A 21,755-nucleotide genomic window follows, 5' to 3' on the forward strand; every position below is an offset into this window, starting at 1 on the left:
ACATGGAAGTATAAGACATTTTATGATTTCAGAGATTATAATTCATATTGGATAATACAATGGAGCATGTCACAAGCCCAGTAATACTTTGTGGCCACAGGAAGCACAAGCCTCAGGGCCCAGGCTTCTAGTCCCAGCCTTGCCCAGTTGAGTCACTGTGGACACTGTGGACCTCCACTTCCACACCAAAAACAGATCAAATCCAATGCTGTGGTTTTCAGACTGTTTGACTGCAGAATCCCTTCCTCAAAGAAAAGCTTAGGATGCTTTAAAGAGAAAAGCAATTATTTGAATGGGCATGAGTGAAAAGAGTCCTTCCCACTGGCCCCTCACCTCAGCCCAGAACAGGATCCGAGAAACATGGTTTGAAAACCACTGGGTTAAGGCTACTCAGTGCTGGTCTGTTCTGGCTCCAGGATTCTCTGCTGTGGCAGATGTTGTTCTGAGCTAAAGTGCTATGTAAGATAAGATGTGCCCCAAAGCTCCATTCAGGGAGAGATCAAAGAAGGGCTAAGGACTGTTTCATGGGGGCAAGGAGGTAGATTTAAAGGGAGTGAGAGAAGAAATCACATTTCAGAGAAGACTGACCACCTGAGTGAAGGTGTGGAGATGGGCCCAGGGCTCCGCCAAGATGCCATTTTAACTAGAGCAAGGGAGTCCTGAAGGGCAGATGGAGTCAGAAATGGGAGTGAGATCAGATTTTGAAGGCCCAGACAGAGAAAGGAGTCCTGCCCCAAGGCCTCTGGTGCCCACCCTATCAGTGAGGTCTGTGACGCAGAGGACAAGGGAGCTATTGCAATGTCCACACCATGTCCCGTCAGCAAGCTTCCCTGACACCTGCCACATCCCTTGCAAGTTCATCAGGTGCCGCATACCTGAGCTCTGTTGTCACAAGGCCCTATAGGGGAGAGGGGTAGGGTCCAAGGGACAGGGACTTGACACCCCAAGCAATTGTCCCCAGATTTCCCAAATGGTAGCTGGTGTGGGGACCACAGAGACACAGAAGTACTGCCACAGGGAAATCCGTGAGGCTTAGCAATGCATTGTGACAGGTAAATCTCCTAATTAAGGAAGAGCTAAAAGCTTTTAAACTACCATCATGTCCTTAATCCTAAACTGCCATTAATCCCCTGCAACACGCCTGCATTTTTGTGAGCATAAGGTGGCAACGGCTATTATCTTCATTTAACCGGGAAGGAAATGCCAAGGAAGAATCAGTCATGATGCCTAAGACAGCAAGAAATGTGAGATGGGGCAGGACGGGACATTTGGGGAGACATTCAACAAGCAAAGGAGTGACAGAAGGCAAGGACAGAGGACTGGAAATGAAAAACAGACAGGCTTCGACTCAGGCTTCAGTCTCAGCTGGGAAGCCCTCTGCCCACCCTGTGGTCGGATGGTGCGACGCCCTATAGTGCCCACACCCTAGGACCGTCCTAATGCGCGCCCCACCCACTGTCGAGTGACCATTCCCTGTGTCCTTCAGGCTGAAAGGTTCACAAAGGCATGCACCTGTCTGTCTTGTTCACCATGTGTCCCTAATGCCTAATGTTTACTGAGTAAACCAGGTGGCCTGGGATGGGGAAGGAATCTCTCATGGATGATGCACAGAGGAAACAAGACTCAGAATCATGCAGCTAAATGTAAACAGCTAGGCCTCGGGATGGGGCCAGACAGAAAGCGTCACCTCCTTCAGGTAATTATCAAATCCACCTTCTCAGAGCACCTTTCCCAGACCCCCAAAGCACAATCTGCCCCTTCTCCCCACCCTCCCCACCCTGTGCTACCATCCCAGCATGTCCTATTCCCTCCCCTGTTTACTTATCTCCATAGTACTTGGCAGGAACTGACATACTGCATATGTTTCTTATATTCTTATACGTCTTCCCAGCCTGGGATGTAAAAGCTGTATGAGAGCAGGAGTTCACTACTGTAGCCCCATTTCCAGAACAGTGTCTGACGCATGGTAGGTTATCAATATACATCTGTTCAGTGAATGAACCATGGAATGAATGAATGGCTCTCCAACCCAAGGATATGGTAGTCCCCCAAACACTTCCTCCAGAGTTTCTTCCCTGTACCTCCAACTCCAACACCGTGGGAAATGTGTCCTCTCGTTCCCCATTCTCTCTCTCTCCAAACCTCCATCTCTCCTCTTTTCTCTCAAAAACACTATCCCTTGCCCTGTCACTTCTCTCTCTCACTACAGTAGTATGTAGAATCACCTCAAATAGCCAATCGGAAACCAGCTCTGTGTGCATTTGCCCAAAACCCCACCTCTAACAGAGGCACCGGGTGCTATGGGGGAAAGCTATGGACCCAGGTGGCTAGAGAGGATGCCCAGAGCTCCCAGGAATCTATGAGCGGGGTCTTACGTTTCAGGCATCATTTCTTGGAGTAAGGAGTTCCCCAAAATCATTGCCTGTTGTATGAAATAGAACTTCCTTTTCTTTGTCTTCCACTTAGCTTTTGCAAGCTTCGAAGGGACAGGGACTTCCTTTCTACTTTAGGTGTGTGGTCATGGCTATACTCATATCATATACTCCCTTCTGATCTTACAGTCTTCCACTAACTCCTTCCCTGCTGCCACCCTCTCCAGATAGTCTCCATTTGGCCATTCCATCATGTCAACTGATATTTACAGAGCACCCACTGTGCGCCGGGCACTGTTCTGAGCACTGGGGCTGCAGGGTGCTGGCTGGCCACCGAGGGAGAGAGGTAATGATCAAATATGTGCTAAAGCAGGTGGTGGCGGTAAGTGCGAAGATGAAAAATAAAGCAGAGTGAGGGCATAGAGAGCTAGAAGGAGATGACTGCCGCGGGGAGGCTGCTATTTTCTACCGGGTGGCTAGGAAGGCTTCTTCACTAACAGGACACTGAGCAAACACCTGAACAAAATGAGGGGTTAAACCATGTGGCTACCTAAGGGAGCAGCACGTCCTCAGGAGGCTGTGCAGCGATTCCTGCTCCCTTCCTGAGTCACGTGCACAGCTCAGAGCCCACTGCTCTCTATGGGGAATGTGGGTTGGTTTCAGTTATAACAACAACTATAGTAATAACTACTAGTGTTAAGTTGATCATGTACCAAGCATTGTACTAAACCTTTTACATACAGAAAAATGACCCTGGAAGCGGCTGACATTTCTCAAGAGCCTGCTGTGGGTCAGCAGAGTTCTAAGCACTTTGTCTTCGCTACAGTTCTGTGCTATGACAGGGACAGGTGACACTGCAAATCTATGTTCACAATCTCTATGTTCACAATCTAAAGCTGGACATCAGCTGAGTGATAGGAAGGGGGAAAGTGGCCATTGGGTCCACCGAGATAAGACTAGAACAAAAACACCGGACACCATATGGACAAGCCTTCGTGCATTCTGGGAAGACTGAGGCAGAGGGACATTGACATCGACCAGGACTTGACTGGCAAAGGCTGGCTTTCCAAGCAAGGGCCCCACATGAAGAAGCTGCTACTAGCACAAAAGCCCCCTGCATCTAGTGTCCGGGCCTGGGCCTCCATGCAGCGAGCCAGGGCCTGGAGATGGGAAACGGCGAGTGTAACAGGTGAATGACTGTAACTTCGGTCACATCCGAATCAGCACAGGCGGATTGTGGCGTCAGCCCACATCTGCTTTAGTCCATCACATCTGCAGCACTGACATCGCCCTCCCTTCTCAGTCTCAAATGAGTCCTTTCCAGTTCAAAGGTGCCGAACAGCTGAGCATTTACAGGCCCCGGGCATGGAAGCTGGTTCCTCTGACTCTAGGCAGGTCCAGCTTCTCTCTCCTGACATGTTCATGGACTTAACAGGTTAAATATTTCTCATTAACTGTCTTACTTTGCATCTGCCCACCAATGACATCCATGTCACGTTCCTGCCCACCTTCTGAACTAACGAGATGGTCACTGGAAATCATAATCATCACTGAACGAATGAGGAAATGGCCCCGCGGCCCGTCCCTCTGTCGTCCCTTCCCCTGCTCGTGATCCTTCCCTTGTGGAGTTGCCCACCACCACTCCTCTTCTGCAAGATGCGGGACTCTCTCAGAAGCATTGGCCGAGAGCCTTCCCAGAGATGCTAGGTGGCTATGGGAATGCATTATGAAAGGCCAGGTTATGGCAAAGGTGAGAGTGCAGCTTAAAATAGATTCTATAAAACAGCCTGCTTTCCACAGCCAACATCCTCGAGACACAAATTAATGGCACAGGTCTTATTAGCCCTACAAAGTCCCTCCATTGCTTCTCAGGGCAGCATCTCACCATGTGGGTGGCTAATATATTAAATCATGCCAGCAATTATTCTGTGCCCATAAAGTGCTTGAGCTCCTGACACATTCTATGAATGGAGGCCCAAGTGTGCCCAAGGAGGTGAGAACCGCTGATGCCCTGTGAGTTTGCAGAAAGGGGACAATTTCCAAGCCACCTCAGAAGTGAAGGAGAGCGCGGGCTGATTGCACCCTCTCGTGCCAGGAGCGGGGCCAGGACACTCATCCTGAGCAGACCTGCCTGCCCTCGGGTCCTGGTCCTTTCTGCCTGGTGTTGGGTCATTCAATGTGGCTTGAGAAAAAGATCAGAACACGGAGTGTCCAGACAAGAAAGAAGTCGTGTCGTGCAGCTATGTGACAACATTTGGATTTTAACTAGAGCTTTACTCTTGATTTCTTGTAAGACCCTGTGTGACATTGTAAAAAGCTATATCCTCTCTCCCAGGGCTTAATTTTTCCCTCTTCCAAGGCAGGAAGACTCTGGGTACCTGGAGCTCCCTGTTCTACGGGACCTGAGAGGCTGCAAGTGCAGGGTCCGCCCTCCTTCCTTCCAGGAGTCAGGGGAGCTCCCTGCACTCGAGTCACCAGCCCGCCTCCTGGGGCAAAGTGAGGGTGCAGAGCACCCAGAGGGGAGTCCCAGCCCCTCCTCTGCACAGCAGGAGCCGGTGGGCCGGCTGCCGGGAATGAAGGTGACACGCTAGACAGGCAGCTGGCTCCTCTGACTTTGGCCAGCCCAGGCGATGCGTCACAGAAGAATCCTGCCTGGGCCCCGCCCTCTGCTGCCGCCTTTCCTCCCCTAAAGCCCCAACTGTGCTTACCCTCCCTCCTCTCCTGGGACAGAAAGGAGCTGCTATTTCGGGATGCTGCAAGAAACTAATGATTTCTTTCCTGCAGGGTGACTGGCCACGTGGAAGGTTCGTGACCACAACAAAGAGCTTGGAGACTAAAGAAGGCTGAGTTGGCAGACCTCCCATGGTGAACTGGGGCTGTAATTGGGCCAAGTCACAGCTGGGGCACCCAGAAGGGTGTGAACCTGCTGGGGCACAGGCATTGGGGGCAGGAGCCCAGGGGAGAGAGTGCTTGTCTGGGCTAGTCCCACTGTGGGGAGAGAATTAATGACAGTGAAAGTGTGCTCTTCCCCCAACCCTGGCCATAACCCCTCTTAGAATCCTTTTCACAGTTAATGGTCTACCTTTCTCACTTAACATGTGTCAAGAGGATGAATGAATGAATGAATGAATGAATGAATGAATGAATGAATGAACGAACCAGTCAATTCATGAAGAAAACTCTGGTTTGGCCTCCAGCCCCTCAGTCTTTCTTTCTTGTTTCCTGACTATGGGAAGAATTTGTTACAAGGATGTGACAAGCAGGTATATTATTCAAGAGTCAACTGCCCTCATTTTGGAGACCAGGCAATAAATCACAGAGGACTGGGGACAGCGCTTCTCCCCACTCCCAGATAATCTCCACCAAGAATGGGTGGAATTTTGAGAGATATAAATGGGGAAGAGGGCTCCGGGGAGAAGCAGTGTTAATAAATGTAGAAGGGGCAGTGCAGGGTTTAGTTAGAGGACACTGAGTCGTCCACTGTGGTCAGGAAGAAATAACGCCACAAAGATCCGCCTGCTGTGGAGAGCCATGAAGAGCATGCCAAGGATTTTGAATTTGTTTCTCATGGAAAAATGATAACCCTTCCTGAGAAGAGACAATTACTCTAGGGAGAGTGTGAAGTAAATTAGAAAGGAAGATTGGAGGCAGAGAGACAAGTGGATAGCTGCACACAGTCCTAGCCAACAGCAATGGGTTCCTCTCCTAAGCTGTGGGAGGAGCAAAGGGGAGAAGGGGAGCGAGATGAGAAATGGGCGAGTGTAGAATCTCAGGGCGCCCACAGATCTCAGGCTTGCAGAGGTGGGAAGCCGGCCCACTCATCCAGTCATCTCTTCAAACCCCTCCTTCACTTCTAGATAAGGCAGGAAACTGAGTCACAAAGTAGAACCGTCTTGTCCAAGTTCACGGTGAAAGTGAGAGGTGGGCCGTGGTAAGAACCCAGGGTTTCCGCTTCTCAGTCCTCGGGCTCTCTGGGCACCAAGGTAAGGGGCCAGGAAAAGCTGCAGGAAAAAATCAGGAGCTCTGGCTGCTCTTGAAAGGGGAACACTGACATCCACAGATCCAGATTCCCCTCTTCCCTTCCTGACGGAGTTTCTCTGAGGGTGGAAAGGTGGGGGCAGGGAGCTGAAAACACTGACGGGCACCCCAAATGAATTGCTAATAACCCATAAAATATGCTTGAAACTTCACAGATTACAAAGCATATTTACCTACCTTCCCCACCCCATTTTCTCCACTCCCACTTTACCTCAGGACACATTCATTCTTTTGGTCAACAAACCTTAATCAGGTGCCTACTATTGTGGGTTCCTTGGTGGCTGCTGGGTTGCACAGTGTGAAAGACTCAGAAGACCCAGAGCCACAGGGTAACTCGCATGCTCTGCCTCTGCCGAGGTTCAGCCTGTTGGCATCTTCAAGCCAGGCCTCTAAATCAACCATCCCTCTCCAGAAAGCTTCTTAAAAACAACCTAAAACCGTGTGTGGCAGCTCCTCAAAAAGTCAAACACAGAGTAATCACATGACCCAGCAACTCCACTCCTGGGTGCATGCTCAGTACCCAGCAGGGGCCGTGCAGGAGGAAGCTGATGAATGACTCTCATCATTGATGTTTCTCTCTCTCCCCCTCACCTTTCCTCTCTCTGAAGTCAATAAAAATATATCTTTAAAAAATATATACCACTAAGGTCAGTGTTACCGTCAAAAACCACTGACTCTCACAGATGTCATTACAGAAAAAAGGCCTGTAATTAACAGGAGGGTAATTTATCTGTAAGGACAGATTTTAAAATGAGAACTTATTTGTGTAGATGATAATAAATGACCTTTCAATATCAAGAAATCTCAAAGAGTTTTATGTCTATTAATTAATCCCACTCCTCTCCAGGGCAAGGTGGTCATTTGCTCCATCTGTAGTTTATCTACATGCTTCATGCCAGAGGGCTAAGCAGGAGTGGAGGGCCTGCCCACGGTCACACAGGGCCTCCCTTATAATACAAACACTCCGCCATCCTCTGGATCCTGGGGGTGTCATCTCACTAAATAGCCACCCAACATCTCCACCGAAGAAAAAGGGCATCTAAGAGCTCCATGGTCATTATCCTTAATGACTTGGTCAAAATTTGACGAGGAGACTCCCTGAAAGCTCCATTAGCTCAAAAAAGTACCTGCCATACCCACGAAGCACATCCACACCCATGGAAATGGACAGCAGCAGCTTGTAAGAGAGTCACGAACCAGAGGAAATGGGCACAGGGGAACATCTTCAGTCGCATTCTGTCCATTGCAAAGACAGAAGGGTACTTGTCCTACATAGGTTGGTTTTTGTTTTGTTTTGTTTTAATATATAAGTATAAGCACCTATCTTGTCTCCCCAAATAGATTACAAGCTCCTTTGGCATTGGGACCATTTAGATACTGGAGAAGCAGAGGAAAATAATAAATATTTGACAGGTTATGCACCAGGAGGTTCTCATTTCAAGTCTGGATTCCTTCCTTGTCTCTCATTAGGAAGTTATTTCATTCTTACTCATGCCAGACTTTGTGGAAAACTATTTCTCTCACTGGCAATCACCAGTCCTGTTCCAAAGGGGACAGTACAACACAGGGGTTGCAGGCAAGGGCTTTGGAATCAGGAAGTCGTGGGTTCAGACCCCAGCTCAGCTGTTCCAAGCTGCATGACCTTGAGCACGTTTTTTGTCTTTCTCTGAAACCTTCGAAAACGGATGATAATATTGTCGTGGGAATTAAACAAGCTAACCTATGTAAAACACAACACAGAGCCTATCTCGCGTGGTAAGTTCAATGAATTACAGCCTTTGAGACCGCAAAGCTACATTCTAACATGAATGCAAATAAAAACAGCAAAACGCATTGAAAAACGGTGAAAAAAACAGCCTAGGGTCTTATGCAACTTACAAATGCTAAGTAACAGGACACCCATCTTGCCCTTGTTTCCCTGAGGGAGACTAAGGAGCACCAAGTCTTGAGGCCTTGATCAAATTCACGATAGAGCAGTTATAATATAACCTAGAAATATAAATATAACCCCTGCTGACCTTAAGACTGGAATCCCAGAATCTCTGCATGTCAATGCAAAAAATAAATAAATAAATAAATAAATAAATAAATAAGCTAAGAGATCAGTCCAACCCTCTTATTTTATAGATAAAGAAACTCAAGGCCAAGAGGCTAAGGGACTGACCCAGAATTATCCAGCATGTTCCACGATTTCTTTAAATATGTGTTATTTCTAGTCCCTGAGCCCTCCTCTTCTTCCTCTAATCAATTCTTCTCAACACCCTAGCAATGACACCAGTCATTTGAACCACAGAGAAGGATCTTGTTATCCTACCTCCCATGAGAATGAAAGTTCCTAAGCACAAGGACTGTCTTATCTCAGTGCCTACAAAATGGCGCTGTTGGACCCTTGGCAAGCCACTCAGTCGAGCTGGGCCTCAGTTTCCTCATCTGTAAAATTAGGAGGCTAAGATTAGATTTCCTTTTCAGCTCCCAAATTTTCTAATTCTACTCTCCTTACACCCTCTGCCCCAGACAGACTTGCCAACCCACTCAAATCCAAACACACCCTGTAAATTCTCACCTTTGTATTTTTGCTCTTTCCCTTCTCCCCACTAGAATTTCTCTTCTTTCATTTCTGCTCACCTGAATCCTTCAGGGAACAGCACAAATCCCACCTTCTAAGGGAAGCCTGGGCCAGCCCCTGAAGACGCCATACATAGCCAGGTTTTCCAACACTCAGTACTTCTCATGTTCTGCTCCTGGTGTTCAAAATCTTTTTTCTACGTAAAGCTTCTGTATTCAAACTGGACTAAAATCTCTCTGCATGTTCGTGATTCCCTTGCAGCATCCTGAGCACTACTAATAACTGATTGGTGTATGGATACATAGAAAAAGTACGACCAGGGACAAAAATAGAAAGTAGAGCAGATCTAGAATTTTTTGCATTTTACACAAAATTCCCAAACACTTTTATAACCAATAGTTCACTTACGCCACCAAGATTTACTATGAATCTCCTATGCTTCAGACACTGGTGGCATGTCACAGGTGCAGAGATGGGGAATGAACGGAGGCCTAGGTCGCTGACCGCATCTCTACTCACAAATAGCATAAGCTCCCCTGTTGTTTCCAAACTCTAACTTTTTACTAAGACCTTAAAAGGGTCAAGTGGTGGCAGCAACACCATCATCACACTCCTCCTCCTCGCAATTGGTCATGTATCTACTCCCCCCACTAGCCTACAGAGCTGTTAACTTTAAAAATAAACAAAACCTCAAAATAGGTCAATAAATTAAAATACACACAAGGAAGACATTAGCCTAGGACAAATCTCTTCCAGGAACTTTATCCTAGCTGTGTACCCAGAATTTCTAGTCCTTCCTTTGACAGATTATTGTAAAGTGAACATATTGATAATCTTCTTTGGTATGATTTGACTATTGTCCTACATTAGTCTTGGTAAGTGACACACATTAAGAATGAACACCTCTGTCTTTTCGGACCCCCACAGCACACATGCATACGCACACTCCCCTAATTAAATGGGGCTGAGACTTGAACCATGTCACCTAATCTAATGACAAACAAGTTTGTGAACAAGAGGGGGAAGTAAATCAACTAAACGGTTTGTGGAGGGAGAGGCCAAGCTGGGCTGAGCTGGGCTGGAGCCAGGGTGATTCAGGCTCTGCCACAGAATGGGTGTCTCCTGGGATGGCCTAGCAGGACAATTAAAACCCCTATAAATAGGATGGGTTTCAGGCCTCCAGTATCCTCTTCGGCTTCTCAATCTTCAGCTCATTCCTCCTTACGCAGGTAGGACATTCATGGGGGAGCAATGGCAGTGTCCATGAGGCTCTGGATGGTGGCTGTGACATGCTGGGCTGGAGCGGTCTGAGACTACCCCCCGAGGGTGATGGCCTTGGGTACCCTCCTGCTTCCTTTTCTTGGCTCTGAGAATAGGATGATTGCTAGGATTGCCTGCTTCTGTGCCTGTAAAATATAATCGGTATGCTTTTGTTTCAGGGTGTCCTAAGCATTCCAAAGTCAAGGGCTTAGTCTCCTTGATTGGTGGACAGCTTAGCTTCCTCTAGTGGAGCATTTGCCTTTTGTGCAAGTTAGGCAAGACCCAAGAGTTTAGAGCTCATCAGGTGGACCGTGGGGCCGCGTAATATTCAAGTCTCATTGCAATGAATTGCCACTGGAGACTCAGTCAGTCGCATGCAACTTGTTATTTGCACTTATCCCTGCAGGCATCACTGCATGCTTTTGGAAGTCCAATGTGCTTTGCAGTTAGGGTTTCAGTCTGGAGGCCTATAAACCCAGTAACTGGGATTTTCACACCTCAAGAAGAAATATCATTGAGAGCTAGATCCCCAAGGACCCCAGCCTCCTAGCACGGCCCATGTGAACTTCACTGATTGTATCATACTTCCTATCGTCTGTGCAGTAAATTTGGCCTGCAAGTTCATCTGTAACAGCAAGTAATAGAATCTGTTACTGATTCTATTTTATAATCATATCCCAAAGTGACCAGCTGGGCCAGAAGCACTTGCTGGAATTCAGCCTCCCAGAAAGTTTCCCTGGCCCGTGGCAAGAGACCCCACTTGAGCGAGGCTCATTAGAAGACTGCGGCCTGTCCAGTGGGGTCTACGTAGTGCCCCATTCAGTGTGCTAGTCGTTAGTGGAAAATATGCTTTACTACACTGGCTTTGGCCCTGCCTTGTAGGCTTCCTGACTGTCTTTCCTTTTTGTTCTAATATGAGAGTTTCAATCAAGCAAGTCCCACCTGTTGTAGAAGATGGGACATATAAAACACCTACCATATATTTGTTGATTTTTGGAACTAGCCATTTTCTCTAGCAGGGGACCCATAATCTGCACCATCTCCCACTGTAGTGTGTGATATTTGGAGCCAAACTGTGGGTCAAAGGGAGTGAGGGGTATGGCTAAGGAGAAGCTCTGTCATTTCTTAAGATTCTGTCCCTGACCAAGAGAGACTGCATTCCCTCTGAAAATGCTGTCTCCTGGGCTTCATGCTAAACACAAACAAAATCTTGTTTCTTCTTTTAGGTTTACCTGTCTTTGCCCAAATGGCTCAACTCCTGAACAGCATACTCACCGTGATCAAGGTGTTCCAGAAATATGCTCAAGAGGACGGGGACTGTGCTTTGCTGTGCAAGAAGGAGCTGAAGCAGCTGCTCTTGGCTGAGTTTGGAAACATCCTCCGGGTAAGATGCATAGACTCTGGGCCCCATGGAGTCAGGTGTGAGTAACTCTGACACCTGCATCAAGGCCTGATTTTTGTTTTATTTGGTCATGCTCCACCCTGTAACTAAAAGAGTTTCAGACAGCTCCTTAGTAGCTTGCTCCCGGAACACAGACATGTGGGCACAGGCATGCCCAGACACATACATACACACACACACGCACACACACACACCTCCTAGTATCTGAGCTTGAACAGGAGGGAGTACAGCTTTGAACTGGAAATCATTTCTCAAAAACATCTTGATCCATATCTTAATTTCTCTGTTTTAGTGCTATCCACACATCTTGTCATTCTTTCATTCAATAGAGTCGTTAAGCACCTACTCCATACCAGCACCACACTAGCCACTGAGGATACAAACATAAGTAAAGCCAGCTTCCACTCCTTCCAGGATCTCACACTGTGGTTAGAAAAAAATTGGTAGACAAACAACTACAATATATAGCATGTAATGGGATGGGACAGCTTTCTCAAATGACTCAAATTAATTATTAATGGAGCTTATTTTAAATAAGTACATCTACTCCCTAGAGTCCTGTTCCCTTCAATGGGTCAGCAAGGGATGGGGTTCTGAGAACCAGGTGATCAAAGACTAGAAGCAAGCCTAAGTCACTTCAGATTAATGGTTTCTCAGCCAAGGAAGGCTCATGCAAACTAAATGGACTGGGGCATGGACCTGGGCACCCATGTTAGTGTCCACAGGAAAATATCTGATTTTTCTCTTTGTTTTTCTTCTCACAGAGACCAAATGACCCAGAGACTGTGGAAACCATCCTGAGCCTCTTGGATAAAGACAGAAATGGACATGTCGATTTTCATGAGTATCTCTTGTTGGTGTTCCAGTTGGTCCAAGCTTGCTATCATAAGGTGGAAAATAAGTCATGTGGAGATAGAACCTCCCAGCAAGAAAGGGAGCAGGAGGGAACACAAGACCATAAGTTTCCAGGAAATACAAGCAGACAACATAGGCAGAGGCATGAGGGAGAAAGGCAGGACACCTACCACAATCAGTCTAAGAGACAAAACCAGGACACCCGCCAGGATCAGTCTGAGAGACAAGATAGGGACTCCCGCTATGGTCAGTCTGAGAGGCAGGATCAGGACTCCTGCTATGGTCAGTCTGAGAGACAGGATCAGTACACCCACCGTGGTCAGTCTGAGAGACAGGATCAGGACTCCTGCTATGGTCAGTCTGAGAGACAGGATCAGTACACCCATCATGGTCAGTCTGAGAGACAGGATCAGGACTCCTGTTACGGTTGGTCTGAGAGACAGGATCAGGACACCCACCATGGTCAGTCTGAGAGACAGGATCAGGACACCCACCATGGTCAGTCTGAGACACAAGATAGGGTTTCCCACCATGGTCAGTCTGAGAGGCAAGATCAGGACTCCAGCTCTGGTCAAAGACTGAGTCATAAATCTAGCAGTGGCCAGTCTAAAAGACAAGGATATTTATTTGCCTTAAATCAGTGTGAGAAACAAGTTCAGGATTCTCATAATGGCCAGTCTGAAAGGCTTAGACAACAACTAAGCTGTGACCAGCCTGGAAGACTTGGAGAGGACTCTTGCTCTAGCCAAACCAACCAACAGGAATCAGGCTCTTATTATGGACATTCTGTGAGGCTGGGTCAGGAATCAGGTTGCCGTCAGAGAAACAGGCAAGAATTGGATTCTCAGTATTGCCAGACATACACACAAGGCCAGAGTTCCCGCTATGGCCAGACAGACAGGCAAGGCCAGAGTTCCTACTATGGTCAGACAGACAGACAAGGCCAGAATTATCATTGTGGTCAGGCAGACAAACAAGGCCAGAATTATCATTGTGGTCAGACAGACAGACAAGACCCAAGCTTTCAATATGACAAGGCAGACAAGCAAGGCCAGAGTTCCCACTATGGCCAGACAGACAGACAAGGCCAGACTTCCCACTATGGCCAGACAGACAGACAAGGCCAGACTTCCCACTATGGCCAGACAGACAGACAAGGCCAGACTTCCCACTATGGCCAGACAGACAGACAAGGCCAGACTTCCCACTATGGTCAGGCAGATAGACAAGGCCAGAGTTCCCACTATGGTCAGGCAGACAGACAAGGCCAGAGTTCCCACTATGGTCAGGCAGACAGACAAGGCCAGACTTCCCACTATGGCCAGGCAGACAGACAAGGCCAGACTTCCCACTATGGCCAGGCGGACAGACAAGGCCAGACTTCCCACTATGGCCAGGCAGACAGACAAGGCCAGACTTCCCACTATGGCCAGACAGACAGACAAGGCCAGACTTCCCACTATGGCCAGACAGACAGACAAGGCCAGACTTCCCACTATGGCCAGGCAGACAGACAAGGCCCAAGCTTTCAATATGGCCAGACAGACAGACAAGGCCGGAGCTCTCAGTGCAGTCAGTCAGAAACTGGGGAAACTGGGCAAAATAGGTACTTCCAAGGTAGTGAGGGAACAAGCAGAGGCTCATGTGTTGAGCATTCAGGAAGGTCAGGGAGAGCAAGTCAACAGACTCAAGGACAGAAAATGAACAAAAATCAGGGACAGAGATTTCAATCTAGGGTAGGGCAGCAGAACAGTCACCAGTCATGGGAGCTTGAGGAAGACAGCCAACACCACCAACACAAACTCATAGCACAAATCCAGCAAGAAAGGCCACGCTCTCACAAAGGGAGAGATGGGCAATCATGCGGTAGTGAGCAGGGTCACAGACAGGCCCAGGCCAGGGAGAGCAATGGTGAGGGGCAAAGTCATCAGGCAAAGGAAGAGCAGGGCCACCAAACCTGGGGTAGACATGGTCATGAGCATCAGGAAATTCCACGTGAGACACAGGACAGGCAAACCCATGAAGAGAAACAAAGCCATGAGACACAGGACAGGCAAACTCATGAAGAGGAACAAAGCCATCAGAGAAGAGAGAGGCAAACCCATGAAGATCAAAACTGTCAGCAACAAGGGAATAAGCAAACCCATGAGAAGAAAGAGAGATATCAAGGGTCCCAGGATCAACAATCCCATGGGACCCAGCGAGGCTGTGCTAACAGAGAAAAATTCCACATGAATGAGGATGGCCAGAGCCAAGGCTCCCAAGGAAGACACAGTGACCTGGCCTTCCATCCAACCCAGAGCAATGGGAGGCCTCCAAGAAGAGAAGAGGGTAGAAGTCACCCTACCAAGGGGGCTATTGCTCCCAACCCCTTCTATGACTATCTACAAGAGCAGAGAGAGCACTGGCAGTAGGCCTTGTGCACAACCAGCGCTACTGCCGAGGAAGAAATCTGTGTCAAGCTCATATGTACTTCTGTTTAAGAGATTGAAAATGCATGTCTTCCTTCTCTCCTCTACTTTCTTTCTACTTGCAAGGACGCTTTGGAGGACTAGCATTCACTTTTAGGGCATTTCAGTTCTTTGAGCAGCAACTCTAGGGTGTTCTGGTTGGGTGAAATCTGAGTGGTAAATTGGGTGAGATAATCAGATCCCAATTTTTATAAGTTTGGGGATTTAAATCATTTCCTGGTTTGCCCTGAATGTAGATAAGACATGGTTGGGTCACTGAAAGGTAGAAACTTTTCCCAAAATTCAGAACAAGAAAGGTCTTCTGAAGATACATATCACAAACCAAGAAGAGGACATCTGGGGTTTGGTGAGCTCTGGCTCCTGTGGATGAAACGTCAGGAATTGCAAGCCTCATACTCTACACTAAAATGAAACACAGTGAGAGGCTGCTAGGAGAGTCAGAGATCACAGAGGGCATATCTGATTCATAAGACCTCCAGTCCCCAGTCTCCTACCCTTCACCAGAGGGAATGTCCATTGAGCTCCTATCACCACAGCTGACTAGACTGGTTTTAGCTCAATGCCTTTCTATTTCCTGATCATATTAAGTAGAGAGAAAGCAGATGTCATCCATTTTCAAATTCCAGTGAGCTAAAACTGTCGACCCATAGCTCCTGGAGCCTGAGGACGCTTCACAAGAAAATCTATGGAATTGTATTTAAATGCCCAATAAATAATTGGTGAGCAATTACCATGATGACTCTCCTTCTTCACTGGGGGGCTGTGCTATCTTCATTTGCTTGCCATTTTCCAAGAACAAGACCTAATTTCTCAACTTCTAAGATCTCTTTGTTCTTTGAGTTTCTGGGCACTGAAAAAATAAAAATCAATAGGAAACAAAATAAAAAGGAGTCAAAAGAAATGTATCTAAATATCATTTTCAGCTCCTTCCCCCACAGAGAAGTCAAATTTGTCTCTTCCCCATCATTCATGTCCACATTCATATGGTCATTAAGTCTTGTCAAGTCTATATACTCCATACCTCTTGAGTCTCTTACCACTTCTCCATGTCCACTGCCTCAATCTCCTTTCTGTTCAGTGGCTCCCAGTGACTATAGAATAAAGTTTACCCCCTTTAGCATGACACATAGGCCCTTCACCATCTGACCTAGATGACTTACCAGCCTAGTCTCAGGAAGGACCTCTCCCAGGAGCATTCAATGCTCTAGTCATGCCAAGGATTTTCTTAGTATACCATAGTCTTCCATTAACTCATGTTTTTTAATATACCATTCCATAGCCTGGAATACTTCCCTCCCTTTTCTACCTGGCAAAAATCTAGGCATCCTCATTTCTGAGCAGCCTTCCTGGACACTCCAGCACTCCTTCCTCTAAGTTTCCACTCATTTCTGTTACAGCATTTGTCACACACTTTATTGTACTTATCTTTCCTAACAAAACTAGGAATAAGACCATAACTTACTCGACCTTCTACAGCAGGTCCTCAAATAAGGTTGCTTCGTTCAACATTCTTTGTTTTAACATTGATGAGAAAAAAATTTTTATTCCAAACTGGGGTCACAGTCTGGGTGGAGTTGGCACATTCTCCCCATAACTGAATAGGTTTTCTCTGGATACTCTATTTTTTGTTCCCACATCCTAAAGATGTGCACATCAGGTGAATACGGCATCTCTAAATTGTCCCACTCAGAGTGAGTGTGCCCTGCGATAGAAGGGTGTCCTGTCCAGGGTGGGTTCCTGCCTTGCACACTGAGCTGCCAAGAGACGCTCCAGCCACCTATGACCCTGAACTAGAATAAGTGGGTTGTAAAAAAATTATCTTACTTGTTTTTATTTGCCTTTCTTAAATGTATGTATAGCTCACATTTATCTCAATGTTTAATATTAGAAGTGTGTTGGTCTTAATTGAGAAGTTTGGTGATGTTTTTGTGACCGGGAACTTAACTCTTATTTATACCAATTAACATATGGTAAAACTGGTTCTATTATACATAATTTCACTGAAAGTTACAGTTTCCAAGAGCCTATTGACAATGTTAAGTGAGGACTTACTGTACTACTCTGCACTTAGTGTAGCCAATGATATATAATGGCATCATTAATTTTTGTTGAATAGGTGAGCAAATGGAGGAAATTAGTCTGGCTTGGGAATAAATTCAACAGAAAATTTGTTCAACTGAACAGATAAGAGAGACTAAATGAGACCTTTCTTCAGTCAGGGCTCAATGGATGAAACAGTAAACATTTTAGATATTTTAAGCAAAGGGGGATTTAATGCCTAGAATTAAAAGGGTTGAATTACTAAAACTCAGCAAGCAACTTCTGGAACTATTGAGTTCAATATATGACCAGTACTACAGTCGAGGAATCAGAAAGCTAGAATCCAGAAGCTATTAGAACTGCTGCCAAAATTGCCTGTCAACATCCACACCTCCATAGCCTTGTTTGCCCAAGGCAAATTGCCAAAATCACAATACCTTCCAAATATTGTGCAAATACATTTAACTGGTAAAACATAATTCATATCCAGAACCTAGCTGCAGGGGAATCTAGGAAATACAAAAGGAGATAAGAATGAATGCTAAGAGCCATCAGATCATTTTCACCATAAGAAGGATATAAAAATTCACAACAATAGCAAAGAGACTACACTATAGCAAGAAATGTGTATCGAGCAAACACCACTAAACAAGGCAAGATGTCCTAAATAAAGAAAATTGGCATGATGGCACCAAGAAGGGAGTAAGTCTGTTGGAAGGACTGAAAAAGACTTCCATGGAGGAGAGCACCTAAGCTAGGGCCATGATGCTGGGGGAGAGAGGATGGGAAGGATCATGGCTTGTTCTGAGCCTTAAAGTCAGTGCAGAAGCCCATTTGTTGGCTGCTGTTTAAGTTGCAAACTTGTAAGCTGGGTCTTCTTTACAAATGTTCTCTGTAACTTAGACCCTCCCCAGAAAGCTAAACCAGATGGTACAGAGCAAGCCCCAAAGTGAGAAGTCTCAAGATCAGGAAGCTGCTCATGGCTCGTGCGGGCTCTGAGTGGGTCAGCAGGCAGCACAGGATGGGAGGGGTTTTTGTATTCTAAGGAGAGGGAACAGCATGAATACAAAACGGAGAAAGCCTAGGAGAGCTTGCATGAAGCAACTGAACATGCACAGAACACAAACGAGAGAAAGTAGAAAGTCACAGCTGAAAGGACAAAATGGGCCAGATGATGGAAGCCCCCCAACTCTACCGTGGGCTCGGAATTGTTTCCCATTAGTAGTAGGAACCACAGAAGTTTTCTGAGCAGAAAATGAGAAACAAAGAGGAAAACTGGTAGAAAAAAAAAAAAAAGGTTGGGATAGAGAGAAATAGCTAATATAAGGATGGCATTGGTCAATTTGATCTGTGTGACTTCCCCATCATAGATACAACACACACTTGCGCAGACCTTGCAACACTCCCCTGCTTGAAAGGCTTGGTAGTTTTCCACGGTACCGAGAATAAAATTTAGCACTCTCCCCAGGGCCCTCCTAGGGTGGGGCCCTGCCAGATGTCCTCTTGCACCTCTTCTCAGCCTCCATACCTCTGCTCATATCATTTCCTCCACTTAAATGCTCTCCTAATCTTCCCCTGTCAAAATCCTACCCATTCTACTAATTAGCAACAGCTTCTGGACCTATCACCAGTACAGAGCTTATCACATTGCACTGAAGTCCATGTTAAACCCATCTGTTTGCCACATCAAGCTGTAAGGTCCTAGAAGGCAGAAATCACATCTTAGTCACAGTCTTGTCTTCAGCACCAAGCATAAAGACTGGCCAATTATATAGAAAGAGACTGGGATTTAGAATAAAAAGACCTGTATTTGAGACCTAGCTCTATCACTTGCTAATTTTATGATCTTAAAAAAAAAAAGAACTTTATCTCTTTAAATCTCAGTTTCTTCATGCGTAAAGTAGGGTTTAAAATTCCAATAGTGCCATGGCGTAGTAGCTAAGTTGGTTAGAGCATTGTCCTGATACCCCAAGGTTGCAGGTTCAACCCCAGGTCAGGACATATACAAGAATCAACCAGTGAATGCAAAAATAAGTGGAGCAACAAATCAGTGTTTCTCTCTCTTCTCTAAAATCAATTAAAAAACATATTTAAAAGTAATAATAATCTGATATCTTCTTGCTTATTTAGTTGGTATTTATTGTCTTTTCCCCTTTGGCATTATTTTAATAGATTAATAAGTACTTAACATATTATTGAAAAGCCCAGCTTAAGTGCCAGCTCCTCCAAGAAGCCTTCCTTGACCCCCCTTCTTCCCAGACAATAGTAACCGCTCCTTTGTCTTCAAGCAACATCCCTGAAACCTTCCTCCCATCCTCCCAGTCTGCATTACCGTTGGTGACAGTGAGCATCCCTCACCCCCTGACTGTATTAGAGGGTCCTTCAGAACAAGGCCCACACCTTGTGCCCCACATCATTGTTATGACCCAGAATCCCTCAGAATAAGCACTTGGTGAGTGCTTGTTGAGTCAAATTAAACTGAATGGACTCTTTCCATTACATCACAACTCTTCCCTCCCAGCCGGGCCCTGCCATTCTGTGGCCACAGTCCTGCCCTCTTAATGCGCTTCAGGCCGGCCTTGCCCCCACCCAGGACCCAGCCTTCCCTCAGACTTCCTGCGCCTCTCCTCCAGGAGCCCCAAGTAAACAGAGCTCCTGAGGGCAGCGTGGCTTCCCCTCAGCGCCACCAGCACTTTTCCTTATTTGCAGGGTCCCAGATTGTGGTCATTCTATGCTCTTCTTGCTTCACTTGCCCCCTTCTCCTCCGTTTTACTCCAAACCCAATAATTCCTGTCCCTCACCTCCTTGAAAGGCCAGTTCCAAACTCACCTCCTTTAACGCTCCTTCAGTGCTCTGCTGAGTTCTGTACACTCAGGTTTCCCTGTGTGCGTTCTGCCTTCTGATAGGAGCATATACAAATGTTCCCCTGTTACTTTAATTATGTCGTGTATCCTGTAAGGTCGTTAAGAAGCTGATGAGTCTCCTGTTCCTTTGAGAATCCAGCACAAATGGGTTTGCAGCCATTGTTGTTGGCTAATTTACTAGGAGATTTACTCCAGCAGTTGGAGCCTAATTTGAACTGAATATTTATTCACTGAATATTTACTGTCAAAATACAATCTCTTACTGCATTTTGCATACAAGCAACTTGTGTTCTTGAGAGGAAAGAGCACTAAGAACACCGTAAACATATAGCAACAGTTTAAGAGAGGGAGAGCCCTGAACTGGGGGTCAGAAAACTTGAGTCCTAGTTCCGGCACTGCTGCTAATGATTTGGGGTAATTTTTGTCCCTTTACTGTGCTCCCATTTTCTCATCCTTAAAATGAGGAGTTGGCACATTACAACCTATAATGTCTCATCCAAGTCATAATGCTTTGGTTTTATAATTAAATGTCTAGATGAATCAGCCAGGCCAATTAAGTATAGTCAATATTCCAGAGGCTAAAAAACACCTTGGAAGCCAACTGGAGAAAAATATCATATGGAGTTCTAGCGCCACCTACTGGTCACTGGATTCCCTGTGTCTTTAGATGTAGAAAATGACAAAGGCTGTTGAGAAGGGAACAGGTCACAGTATGGTGCTCTCTGCTCAGTGAGCAAGTGAGATTTTGTCATATGGACTGGTCGCCAGTTTCTATTACAGCAGCTGTCAGAAGGGAATAACTGTGCAGTGCGTATGCCTTGTGTAGTATGCTATGGAATTAGGAACTTCAGTTGGGCGGTCCCCTAGAAGTGAGTTTCAACCTTGGCTTAACCACTTCATGTGTAACTTGAGCCTCAGTTTCCTCATTTTAAATTTCAGATAACAACATCTCCATAGGGTAGCTGTATGAGTTTGTGGAGTGCCTGGCATGGTGTCTGGCACATTCTAGGCACTAGAGGACTGTAAAGACACTAGCCATGCCCTAGAAAGCTTGCAATTAGTCAGGGGTAGAGGCGAGTGCTAAGCTATCCATATAAGCAATTACGGTTCAACATACAACATTGTTGATCAGCTCATGCACACCAAGGGCTGTAACAAGGTGGTAAGATGATTAAAAAAAAAAAAGCAACATCGAGGCTCTTGCAAGTGGGGCAAGACAAATGTTTTCATGGTAGAGGAAGCATCTGTCCTGGATTTTAATGAACAATTAGGTTTTAAATAGGTGGATGATTTTTTTTCAGTTAATATTCTGCATATTTAAAGCCTTACTGCAAATTTCATCTCCATAAAGCCATCTCCTACTCCTACCTTAGTCACTAATTTTTCCACCCCATCTGCCAGCTCCTACTATTCTCAGTTCTCTATTGTAGCATTCTAATTCATTCTGCTTATTTTAAAGTCCCCAATTTGCACATCTATCTTTTGCACACTTCTCTAAAGCCAGGTAAGTGACTGATATTGTTCATTTATAAAGCCCCACAGTGCAATGTCTACTAATGACAGAGGCACCTTACATATGTATAATATTGGAGCTACCGTTCAAAAGTCTCAGATTCATTCATTCTTTCATTCAACCAACACCGATGACTACAATAAATTGGATGCTCTGCTGGACGCTGGCAGGGTGTTTGCCATGAAGAAATCAAAATATATGAGGCAAAACACAATCACGATTCCATGTGATATGTACAAAGGAACAAACAATTGTTTACAAATACAAGTAAAAAACAACCATTACTAACTGTCCCTGACACTTAGTGTGTGCCAGGCATACTGCTGAGTGCTCACATGCCTTGTTCCATGGAATCCTCTCATGAACCCTAGGAA

The 21,755-nt window shown here is 46.0% G+C and overlaps 1 protein-coding gene across 1 annotated transcript; it reads left to right on the plus strand.

Moving 5' to 3' along the window:
- The first annotated feature begins 11,482 nt into the window (after positions 1 to 11,482).
- On the plus strand, positions 11,483 to 14,907 carry LOC107540765 (repetin-like). The gene is made up of 2 exons (XM_016217585.2): positions 11,483 to 11,620; positions 12,403 to 14,907. Exons 1-2 carry the CDS (start codon positions 11,483 to 11,485, stop codon positions 14,905 to 14,907), a joined length of 2,643 nt encoding a protein of 880 aa, XP_016073071.2.
- Positions 14,908 to 21,755: the final 6,848 nt, after the last annotated feature.

The sequence above is a fragment of the Miniopterus natalensis genome, chromosome 19 (genome assembly GCF_054644295.1).
Source record: "Miniopterus natalensis isolate mMinNat1 chromosome 19, mMinNat1.hap1, whole genome shotgun sequence".
NCBI classification, from domain to species: Eukaryota; Metazoa; Chordata; class Mammalia; order Chiroptera; family Miniopteridae; genus Miniopterus; species Miniopterus natalensis.

Bases quoted from the DNA above. Each gene is read 5' to 3' on its own strand.
- LOC107540765 (XM_016217585.2), top strand. From the start codon at position 11,483: ATGGCTCAACTCCTGAACAGCATACTCACCGTGATCAAGGTGTTCCAG. The intron at 11,621-12,402 runs GTAAGATGCATA...TTCTTCTCACAG, and splicing joins AGTTTGGAAACATCCTCCGG to AGACCAAATGACCCAGAGAC.